The 12,003-nt window shown below is 44.0% G+C and overlaps 1 protein-coding gene across 1 annotated transcript in view; it reads right to left on the bottom strand.

Annotated features, from left to right (window-relative positions):
- Positions 1 to 12,003, bottom strand: part of cftr (CF transmembrane conductance regulator) — a 49,415-nt gene that overhangs the window by 3,521 nt on the left and 33,891 nt on the right. Inside the window, exons 19-24 of the mRNA XM_084016795.1 lie at positions 11,329 to 11,479; positions 8,545 to 8,772; positions 4,646 to 4,746; positions 2,209 to 2,439; positions 1,010 to 1,165; positions 460 to 549 (exon numbers count right to left, since the gene is read on the bottom strand). Of these exons, the coding sequence (XP_083872921.1) occupies positions 460 to 549; positions 1,010 to 1,165; positions 2,209 to 2,439; positions 4,646 to 4,746; positions 8,545 to 8,772; positions 11,329 to 11,479 (957 nt within the window). The remainder of the gene's footprint in view (positions 1 to 459; positions 550 to 1,009; positions 1,166 to 2,208; positions 2,440 to 4,645; positions 4,747 to 8,544; positions 8,773 to 11,328; positions 11,480 to 12,003) is intronic.

The raw sequence follows: 12,003 nt of genomic DNA, 5'->3' as shown, positions 1-12,003 counted from the left end.
TTTTGGTTCAGTAGCACATTAAAACGTCTTTAATACTTTACTATGTTGAAGCTTTTGCTTCGTTTTACTTGTACATGCATGTTCACATTACAGAATGAATGTTCAGTATTAATTATTTACGATAACTTAATATAATTAAGCACTTTTATTAAATGAAGAAAAAGGACAAGAAAGACACATTTGTTTGCAGCCGATAATCCTGATGAAACTATGAAAACATTTCCCTTTTTTGCAGTATTATAGTGATGTGAAAAGTAAAGTCAAGGCCAATTACAAAATTCATTACATTACAGCTCGATTTTAAAGAAACTAATTCTGAAGTAGGTATTCTAGTCTTTCCCACAAAAATAACTAGTTCATTACTTTGGATTCATTGATTAAACATCAAACTGTCTTTTTGACGAGATTGGTTTGCCAGCGATGGAATTATGTGCACAGCAAAGGAAATGACGGCCTCACCTCCTCGGCGACCCTCCACAGCTCCTCGTCACTGTAACGTCCGTGTGGGTCCAAGTTCATCCGGAAAGTTCCGGTCAGAATGAAGACTTTCTGTTCCAACAGAGCAGAGAAAACATTTAAAATATCGTTGTAAGTTGCCTTGAAATGAGAAGTGTAGCCCTCATAATTACAATCGTTTGGATTGATTACGACAGTATTTGTGTATTTTCAGGCATTTCAAATTTGATTGATAAATAATGACATTTCTCAGAAATAGTTTTTCTCATAATTTGACCAACCATGTTAAAATAACGTCTGGAGTAACATATTCTGGTGATGATATAAAAACAATGCTCAATACTTACAAATGCACTTCTCTAGCACTGATGCAGAAAATATGTAATAAGTGTATTTTATTTTCCAATCTTATCTCACATAAATTATGGTATTCTATCCCCATTTCATGTTCTATTCTGTCTTTTTTTTCCTTTCTTGTAAAGTACTGCTGATTTCAGCTTTAACACTTTCTTAAATGTCAAATCTGAATTTGAACCGTCACCCGTCAACGTACCTGCGGCACCACCCCGAAGGCCTTCCTCCATGTCTGCAGGGAGACGGAGCTCCAGGAGACGCCGTCGATACAGATGTCCCCATCGGTGGAGGCGAGACGCAGCAGAGCGGAGAGCAGGGTGCTCTTCCCTGAACCGGTTCTACCCAGCAGACCAATCTACACACACCAGAGACAATTTAATCCAAGCATGCACACCCACATCAACACTGTGCTGCATGCAGTATGTTTATACAACATTTTGATGCGAGCTCCAGCCTCGAGGCGTTCATGAGTTCCTTCTGCAGCCTTGCAGCAACAATTAGCCCATTTACCAGGAGGCCATGGAGGCTCTAATGGGACGAGGCAAACGTGCTGCCACTCACCGAGCTCGGCTGTCCTCCAGGATTCATTACGAAGAGCTCATACTGACTATAATTACTGCCAGCAGCAGAGAGAGAAAGTGGTCAAATAGACAGAATTTGTCTGTTTTCCCACTGGAAGCTATTTGGCCGCTACTGACTTCCTCCTCCTCTCCGCTCAACTGCACAAGGCATTAAAAAGTGTTTCCAACCAGCAAGACCATCGAAAGCATTTGACACAAACATTATTACTGCTGGTTTTACTCTGTCTGTCCTCTGTCACTTTTGTTTGTCGTTTTGTGCTTATTCATGCTAAACAGAAATGTCATTTGTCATTTCAATACCTCAATATTAGGTATTGATACCTAAAATGCTGAAGCTGCACTTAAGGGAAACACATCACTGCTGTCATCAGCAGCAAGAGCTTCCATTTGGTTGTGTCGTGTTTCTGTCATGATGAATGAGTCTCTTTTTAGTGACTTCATGTGTCTCCGCTGTGTGTCGGCCAATCAGTCAAGTTGCATCAAGAAATCCAAACAATGAGCTGAAGTCACTGAAGAGAACTGCAGAAGAGGTGATAATCATGTGTGGCGTGGACCCTTTACACATACAGTCAAACAATCCAGTGTTTAAAGACAAATATCGATCAAAGCAGCTTTAAACAAATATCCAGCAGCGGTAAACAGCCTTAAAGCCAGGCGGTATGTCACCTTGCTATAACCTTCCCGCGACCCTTTAATTGCACGGCTCCTCTCAGGCTCATCACAGCTTTGATGTTTTAAAATCCAATAAAGGCAGAGCTCACATGAATCACTCTGCCAGGTTTCATTAAAACCCAGTCACACATCACTCAGGACTCACGCTCTGGCCTCCGTCCACGGAGAAGGAGATGTCGCTGAGGATGGAGCGGCCCGCCTCCGTGTATTTGACGGTGAGGCCCTGCACGTCCATCTGGCCCCGGTTGGGCCAGCAGTCCTGGGCGTGAGGGTTGTCGATGACGAGGTCGGGCCCTCCTTTACCACCGGATTTCCCCGGCCTCGGTTCCTCCGACGGCAGGTCGATGAACTTAAAGACTCGATCCACCGAACGCATCTGATTGGAGAAAAGGAACGCTGGGTCACTGGGAGTCTGGGACGGGACCATACAGGATTCTATCGCCGATAAAATCATGGTGAATTTATTCCGGATAAATGTCGTCACAAGTGACTTGAAAAAGCTTTCACGCTTGGTATCATTAGAAAGTGAAGAATAGTCTATAATTATAACAGAGGATACCAATATATATATGTATCCTTTATTTATACAGGGAGATCTTATGATTCATGTTCATCTTATTTTATATTGATGGTTTTTCACGAAAAGGGATGTTCCCTATACTGAATTAAGTAAATCCACTATATTGAAATCCCATTATAAGAGTTTGAAGTATATTTTGATGATTGTCTGGATAATATCGTGACTCACATTGAGTTGTTGAGGCAGGACTTTCCAAAAACAATTTTAAGCTGGTTTCTCTGCCAAGACAAGATTCTCTTCTTTAACATCAGACCACCACTGCTTCTGGTAGTATTCATCACAATTTACTGTTGTAACCTTCTCTGTATCCCACTGAATCAAGCTAACATCTTTATTTGTTTACAAAACCAGTTTGAATTTTCCCCCCAAGCTTTTTATCCTTGCTGCTATCCACTGAAAACCTGTAAATCTGTACATTTTGTGAATATTTCTAATATATGAAAGCTGAATTTCACAACTAAATTTGACCTTATCAAAAAGCTGATTATAGGACTGTTTTCTTTAGCTCATCATCAAAGTAGACATTTTTGTGGTTCGTGGTTTTCTTACTTTAGCAATGTTCCAAACTGAACGTGCTTAAGAGGAATATTTTAGTAGCTTCTCACCATCACAGAAAATGTTATTCAGAGGGAGTCGCAGTTTAAATACAATATCAGTGATGCTATGAAGAACACTGTGTGTGTGTGTGTGTGTGTGTGTGTGTGTGTGTACTGTACAAAACGTCCTGCTCTGAGATAAGCTCAGTCAGCTCCACTGACCACAATGTGAGGAGAAACAACCACTTGATGGGTAAACGAGCCTCATATGGACTTCATTAACAGCTCGGCCGAGGTGCCTGCACTTCACCTTGTTCTTTCATGTACCGTCGCCTTATACGCTACCCTCACCACTCTCTGGTACCCTCGCCCCTCTCTGGTACCCTCGCCCTTCTCTGGTACCCTCACCCCTCTCTGGTACCCTCGCCCCTCTCTGGTACCCTCGCCCTTCTCTGGTACCCTTGCCCCTCTCTGGTACTCTCGCCCCTCTCTAGTACCCTCGCCCTTCTCTGGTACCCTCGCCCCTCTCTGGTACCCTCGCCCTTCTCTGGTACCCTCACCCCTCTCTGGTACCCTCGCCCCTCTCTGGTACCCTCGCCCTTCTCTGGTACCCTTGCCCCTCTCTGGTACTCTCGCCCCTCTCTAGTACCCTCGCCCTTCTCTGGTACCCTCGCCCCTCTCTGGTACCCTCGCCCTTCTCTGGTACCCTCGCCCCTCTCTGGTACTATCGCCCCTCTCTGGTACCCTCGCCCCTCTCTGGTACCCTCGCCCTTCTCTGGTACCCTCGCCCTTTTCTGGTACCCTCGCCCCTCTCTGGTACCCTCGCCCCTCTCTGGTACCCTCGCCCCTCTCTGGTACCCTCGCCCTTTTCTGGTACCCTCGCCCCTCTCTGGTACCCTCGCCCCTCTCTGGTACTCTCGCCCCTCTCTGGTACCCTCGCCCTTCTCTGGTACCCTCGCCCTTTTCTGGTACCCTCGCCTTTCTCTGGTACTCTCGCCCCTCTCTGGTACTCTCGCCCCTCTCTGGTACTCTCGCCCCTCTCTGGTACTCTCACCCCTCTCTGGTACTCTCGCCCTTCTCTGGTAGTCTCACCCCTCTCTGGTACTCTCACCCCTCTCTGGTACCCTCACCCCTCTCTGGTACTCTCACCCCTCTCTGCTACTCTCGCCCCTCCATTTCAATAACATGAGCCATCATGTCCAAAAGCAGTAATCTGAATGTGAAGCGAAGGTCCTGAAAGATACATTCATAAATGAATACTGATGTAATTAATATATTTTGCACTGGATAACTCGTGTTAGCACGTTTAAGCATCATCTGTAGTATGATGATTTGAAAAAGGGTAAATATGTGAGTATAATCTCAGAATTAAAAAGAAAATTAGTAAATTTCCATCCCTTATCCCTTAGCTTTGTTTGTGTGTGTGTGTGTGTGTGTGTGTGTGTGTGTGTGCATGAACCACGTACCAGTCCATCTACAGTGATGCTGGTGATGACAGCCCATTGGAAAGTCCCCAGGATGAGCATGGCCAGGGCCACAATAATGCCGATTTCCCCTGGCTTGTCCTCTGCAGAGCACACGTGCCCACACACACACAGACACACACACACACACACACACACACACACACACACACACACACACACACACACACACACACACACACACAGAGTCATCAATATTGTCTAATATATTGTCTAACAGCGGTACCGTATTGCAGCTTTGCTATTTGCTCTATTGGAAACAATGAGCTGTGAAATGACCCTTTAATCTGCGCTCCACATAAACACAGTGTATGACGCAACAACATGTGTTTGTAAGTGTGTGTATGCACTTGTGTTTCCCATTCACTTAATTGAACACACACACACTTCCCTCTGTACATGACATTTTATCCAGTGGCATTCCAACACTTTTGATCGGTTTTCCTAGACAAACTGTTATGATCCTGACATCCGACACTGTAACACACAGATAAGACGGAGGCCTATTCACTCGATCGGCCCAGTACAAATAATAAAAGGTGCTTAGTAACTGACTTACTGGAATTTCAAGATGTTCCCTTCTGCATCCTGGGTATACAAACTGCCCTTGTTCCCTGAAGGCTCCACTGACAAAATCACAGCGCCCCCTTTTAACTGATTAAGTTTGCTGCAATCACAGCTCATGCTGTTTTCACAGTTTCAGCTCATTTGGAGAAACTGTTTTCACAGTGATTATTTGCGTAACCAGTCAAAAATGTCCTCTGTGGTTAATTACATTTTCGGACCATTTCCTTGGTAGGAAGTACTTTAGTAACGGTAGATACCAGTGTTTCATCACTTTGAACACTTTCCTTGGCAACAGATTCAGAGGCTGAAAACTATAATTAAAGGTCCCATATTATACTGTTTTCATCAATTCCACACAGCTGTCAGAGGTGCAACAACACTGTTTTCGATATGCATTGCCCCCAACCCATCCATGGTCCTGAATTTCAGCTGTCTAAAAGTTGCTCAAATGAGCTCTGCTGAGAATATGCTGGTTCTGTGTCTGCACCTTTAAATGCTAATGAGCTCCGTCTGTCAACACCTACTTGGAGAGAGACAGAGAGGACGCCGCTTGCGCTAGCGGCAGCATGCGCCACTGTTTACGGTGGATGTATCACTATGGCTCGCCTATGTGTCTCAGGTGAAGTTGCTGGGCCCATATTGTGGGGACAGATCCTTTTATGAGGGTCAGTGTCGAGGCAAAGCCAGCTTTGTACTGATCCTCGTTACTGAAGCAGCCCGATGTGAAGTGGTTAGCACACACATACAAGCTAACATGGACCGTAGCCGTAAAAATGAAACGCAAGAGACCAGACCCGGACCGTCGTGCACGGCGCTCTGTCGGACATGCGCCCCCGGGCTCCGTCCGACCGGAGGCAGCAGTGAAGACGCACCAGAGCGTGTGAGACAGACGGAGGATTGTCTCCAGCTTCACCTGCACAGGGATTTATTCACGGAGCACCAGCCGGATCACCCAGCGCCATGACCGGTAAGTAGGGCTGCACTCTCCGTGCGCGCTGTGGGTCCGTGCGTGCTGTCTGCCTGTGCTCTCCGTGCCGCTCTCAGTGCACTCTATGGGTCTGTCCGCGCTCTCCCTCGCTGTCTGTCCTTGATGTCGGTCCACACTCTCCGTGCGCGCCGTGGGTCCGTGCGTGCTGTCGGTCCGTGCCGGTCCGTGCTGCTGTCGGCCCGGGCTGTCAGTCCTACTGTTGGTCTGTCCGTGCTCTCGTCAGCGCTCTCCGTGGGTCTCTCTGGTTGGCGCTGTCTGTCCGCTTTCTCCATCCGCGCTGCTGTGTTGCAAAACCCCCCCCTATCATCGTGCAGAGGAGTTCGGGCTTATGCAAATGACTCCTTTCGTTACGTAATGAAAGAAGCTAAATCTGAACAGCCTGTAGGAGCACCGTTTTACCAGAGGGTGGGCTGCAGAGACCATGCAGGAGTTGCTTGTTTTCCTCATCCTGGGAGTTGGCAGGCTCAGGGAGGACCAGTTTATAGGTGTAGAGACCAGAGAACACCTGTTTTTCATAATATGGCCCCTTTAATAGACACCACTAGGTGGTTACCCAAGGGCGTTTTTCGTGAGGTTGTTTTGATTTGATTGACTCTTTAAAGAGTAAATAGACACCAGGCTGAAAAGCAGTGTTATGCCGATTAACGGACATTTTACAAGAAAAGATTTTTCACGATGTCGCTCAACACTGCAAAAATGGAATTTCAAGAAAGTAAAAAAAGCCTTGTATCAAGAAAATAAGTCTTATTTTTTGTCCAAAAAGAATATTAATCTTGTCAAGCAAGTTTTGCATTAGAAAAAATATCTCATTTTAAGAAAAGTATGCCTTACTTTTTCTTGATAAGATATTCCAGCTAATTTTGAGCTAGAATGAACCAGAAAAAGAGTATAAAAATGTTTTACGATCAAACCCAGCGGGGCACCAAGATTATTTGCCTTATTTTAAGAGTAAGACCATTTGCACAACATCTCAATTCAAGAATGCCATGAAACAAGGACAAAAGTTTTTATTATTAATATTTTCATTTTCATTACAGGACAGTTGCTTGGTGAGATTGAAAACCATATGGGATATTATGCTGCAAACCAGCTGCAACATGATGTTTAGTTGCTATGCTGCTACAATAACTGATGTATTATTATTTTGATAGTGAGGTTCAAATCAAAACTGGCTTTTCAATCTGTTTGATTATGATGGATCTGGAATGCAGAAGTGCCCTTTTTTTTTTGGATGTTGAATTGAGCAATGCAAAGTTAATAAAAAAAATTAACTGGGGCGGTCGGTGGCGCAGTGGATAAGGCAGCCGCCCCATGTACGGAGATCAGTGGTTCGACTCCCGGCCCGGCAATCTCCTTCGCGCATGTCTTCCCCCTCTATCTCCCCTTTCCACACTGTCTCTCTCATAATACAAATAAAAAAGCCTTGCATGGCACTCCAGCCATAAAAAAAAAAAAAAAAAAAATTAACTGAGAAAGTTTCAAGTCAAGTATCTTGATTTAAGACATCACTTTTATATTTGTTATGCTGTTTTAAGAAATTATGTCTTATTTTAACTACTTTTATGCTCATTATCAATCCCAGATTAAGGTGTAATTTCTTAAATTAGTAAAGAGACTTAAATTCTAATTTTGAGTAATTTAATCTTGAATTAGTGTTTTTTTCATTGCTTGTTTTAGAATAATTTGGATTAGTTTAAGATTTTCTGTCTAGTTTAAAGTCTAATTTTAGTCTTTCGGAGCTAAGAAATTTGGGATTATTTTAAGAATTGCTTGTCAAGCAAAAAAAGCTTACCCCATTGGCAGATTTTTTTGCTTGATACAAGATAATTTGATTGAATATGAGAATATTTTACTTCTTTCTAGAAGGGCTGTTTTTGCAGTGAAGTGCTTGTGTTTATATTTAACGTTGGATGTGAATGCCGTGGGCCTCTCTGGTCGGGTTTTCACTACATGGCCGACATGGATGCACTGCCAATGCTTCAAACCAAAAAAAGTGCATCAGCTTCACTATGAGCATTGGGTTTAAACCGGAAATATTGCCAAATAGGCACTTTTTGCTTCTCGTTTTGACACCAAATCCTCTGCCGTCCTGACGTCAACTCTCCTTACGCCCGTCACCAGACGAGTTTATAATCAGTCAACCAGCTTATCATTGATAACACGCTTAGTATTTTACACATTTTACAATTAATTTGATGAATGTGGGCTCTGATAAGCGAAAATAAACTCAATAGATTCCATCTCTACGAAGAAAGTAAAACAAAAGTTTGAGATAAGGATCCGTTTATCAGAATCCATACATGCACCACTTCATCCGTCCACTCACGGTTGGTTCCCACGGCGATGAAGGCAGCGGCGGTGAAGAACAGGACGAAGATGATGTCGCAGCGGAAGAGGAACCATCGCAGCGTGGACAGGTAGTGGAACCAGGTGGCCGTGTGAGTGTTCAGCGCCTTGTGGAAGAGCGTCTCGAAGTAGGTCTGCCGCCCGAACGCCCGGATCGTCCACAAACCCTTCAGAGAGATGATGAGGTGGGAGAAGATGGGGCTGCGAGCTGCAGGAGGGGAATAGGAACACACATTTGGTTTATATTTTACAATATAAAGAACAAAACACACCTCTAACTTCACCAGATGTGTGGTACAGCCACGTCTTCTTTCAGTAATGGTAACAAAACAATGCTGTAACCACTCTAATAAACAGCTGAGTGACTAATGCACAAAGAATGTCCACAGTATTGTGTGGGACGCGCTGCTTGTGACAGCAGAGAGAGCGACACCAGGATGGGGTCGGAGGAAATCCCAGCCCGGCTCGTCTCTCTGACCCTGACGTACACTCAGCGGCTCCGGAAAGACCTCGCTGTCATCATCCCAAACGCACATTCGGTGACAGATCCGAGGACAGAGCAGGGAAGTCCGACAAAAACACACAGTGGCATCTCCGTCAGCAGTCCGGTGACCCATTTTCTTGTCCTGTGGCTGTACGGAGCTGCACTGTCCCGTTGGTAGCCTCGCTAGGCGTCTTTACGTCTACATAAATGTGCCGTGCTCTAATGGATGAAGTCATTTTCCAGAATCCTTCTCAGAACGGACACCGACCGCCCCCCTCCGAAGTTTAGTAATATCGATTGTGTCAACAAATCACTACCTTTGGTCCCCAGCAACACATTTGCTAGGTCGGATGAACGGTTGGCAAGATATGTGAAGACACACATGCAGGGATTCCTTGCTTCAAGGCCGCTGCAAACCAGGCCAAAGGTCAGCCGTCGGCCCATCAAAGAGCCTCTCCTTGTTTTTACAGTGTGTACCACAGCGTTGGTGCTACTCTGCCCACGTCGGCACATTTTTAGATGGTTGAGTATGTTGAAATGGCGCCGGTGAGAGAAATCACTCGGATCGGCTGTTCAGCTCAGTGCATAACAAGAGAAAAGGAGGAGGAAAGCAAGGATGCGACTTAAGTCGAGAGAGTATACATCTCATCGGATCATTTTCACAAAGACATGAACATCTGGAGCGAAGCTAAGTAGTGTGGAAATAGAAGGCTAAGCTGCTTGTTCATGTTTGTCTCAATACAACGGCTTACATAACCGCAGTCCTGGGTCAATGGGTCTTTGAATGATGAAAACAGACGCCCGCCACCTGCTGGTAAGGAAGAAATAATCCGTCTCTGACCACAGTAACGATGAAGCAGATCTACACTTCTGATAAATGGATCCGAGACAACGACACAAACAGCTCATTGATCCTCCGTTGTTAGCGGCGTCTTCTTCATGGCTGTTGACTGCAAACGTAACACGTGCATGCAAAGTGGAGGCGTGACGTCACCTTTCAACACGCAACATAACACGCAAAAGTATTTTTACGTTCTGGCTGTTCGTCTACGCGACAACGGCGTTTTGGGGGGCTGGAAAGAAAAAAGGTTTTGTAAACGGTCCCTGAGGTGCTGTTGGATCAACGTAAATAAGTAAAAATCATCAGTGAATCCCAGGAATCAATTTGCACCAACACAATAAAAATCTCAACAGTGCATCTGAACAAAAATAAGAGGAAATGTGTTATTATATCGCTTCCCGCTGTTGAATTTAATGTTGACTACTACTGACTGTTTTTTTTAGGCCAAGTGGCCCCGATGGGGACATTAACATTTTACTCTTCTACACTGCCTTTAAGTTATTGCCAAAACAATGTCAGTGCACGGACCATTTCTGCAACACACCATTTATTCCAAAACTCTCACTTGAGGAGAAGGCCCGAAGGTAAAGAGATTGTCCTCCAAATGTACACCCAAAGATTAAAGCCCTACGAACCGCATGAGGATTTCAAACAAGCAAAAACAATTGTCCAATGTGCAAAAGCATTTTGATTCTGTTCACAGGGATACCACGTCTTTGTTAATTGGAGAATAGCTATTGTTTATTTTCACTTCCTCCAATGGTCCCGCCCCTCTGAGTCAGCCCGTCCATCCTCTCCTTCAACCTTTCCCCTGTCATGTTGTTGTACAGCGGGACCTTTGCCGCCGGGCCATCCACCAGCCCTGCAGGCGGTTATGACGACTGTGGCGTCTGCAGCCCCTCCCCTCTTCCTCTGTTCACTCCATTGGTTTTCCCATCATGCTCTCACTTTTACTCTTCTTGGATATTTGCCATTTCATTTCATTATGTTGTTAAATAAAAGATAAATAAAAAATGACCTAAAGAACAGCAGCCCTGAGACTCAAGACACGAGACAGACACCTTCAAACAAATCAGCAAGATGCATCTAGAAAATATACTGTTGTTTTATCCACAATGCTTTTAAATTGTTCTTCTAATGTTCAGCATCGTAACAAAGCATTATGATTTTTGCTTTTAGAGATTATATATTCTGTAGAACTAAACTTTTTGGATTAAATCAACAAAAACAAAACATGTTAATGCTTTAAAATATGTCTAAATACATCCGAAATGCATTTTTAAAAAGCTCATTTCGTAACCAATATCCATCATGTTGCAGCCCTTATTTTGTTTGGATTATTGACATATTGCAAATGTATATTTTCAAAGGTCAGTCTCCATACTCAAACGCTACTTCACTCTGTGCTCTGCTATAATGAGAAGCTTCTCTTTTCTCACCTTCAGCCTCCAGCAGTTTGAGTTGCTGTCCGGTTCGTAGGAAGTACTTTCTGAGGATCACAAAGATAACGGCCAACGGGATGGCAGCGATGAAGATGTAAGGCCGTATGATGGACACGGTAAAGATGGCACCGGTAACAATCAATGTGAGCTGAAGAAAAAAAAGAGAGTATTGATCAGACCCGAGTTAAACAGCAGAAATAACTGGAAGCATTTTATTGAAAAGAATTACTATTATTATATAAACATCAAGGAAAAAAGAATCCAGCAAAAACTGAAATATTTTGCCAGAATAAATCTTTAATTTTCTAGTGCAGGTGGCGTTGAACCTAGAAGTTTAGTATTTTTTCACATCATTTTTACCTCATATTTAGTCCCCCATTTAAAAGAAGCAAAGAGCAGATATCTTTCCTATCCTAAATATATATTGAAGAAAAATATGCCTTATATCTGGAGTGTATGTAAGAAATTGTAGCTAATAAACCCAAATCAGAAACAAAAGAAGGAAAAAAAAAGGGAAGGGGAAAATGTGTCCCCCTGAACAATATAGGTAGAATGTCCTGTTTTAGGTAGTTGTGCTAGTTGTTCCTCACGCTTGTGGAGGAGGGAAACACATAGAGTGAAATTCACGCAACACTGCTTATGTGAATGCCATTAAAAGTCCGGTCGTGACAG

Source organism: Eutrigla gurnardus, assembly GCF_963514095.1.
Source record: "Eutrigla gurnardus genome assembly, chromosome: 9".
In the NCBI taxonomy this organism is placed as follows: Eukaryota; Metazoa; Chordata; class Actinopteri; order Perciformes; family Triglidae; genus Eutrigla; species Eutrigla gurnardus.
This window is presented reverse-complemented; position numbering and strand designations above follow the sequence as displayed.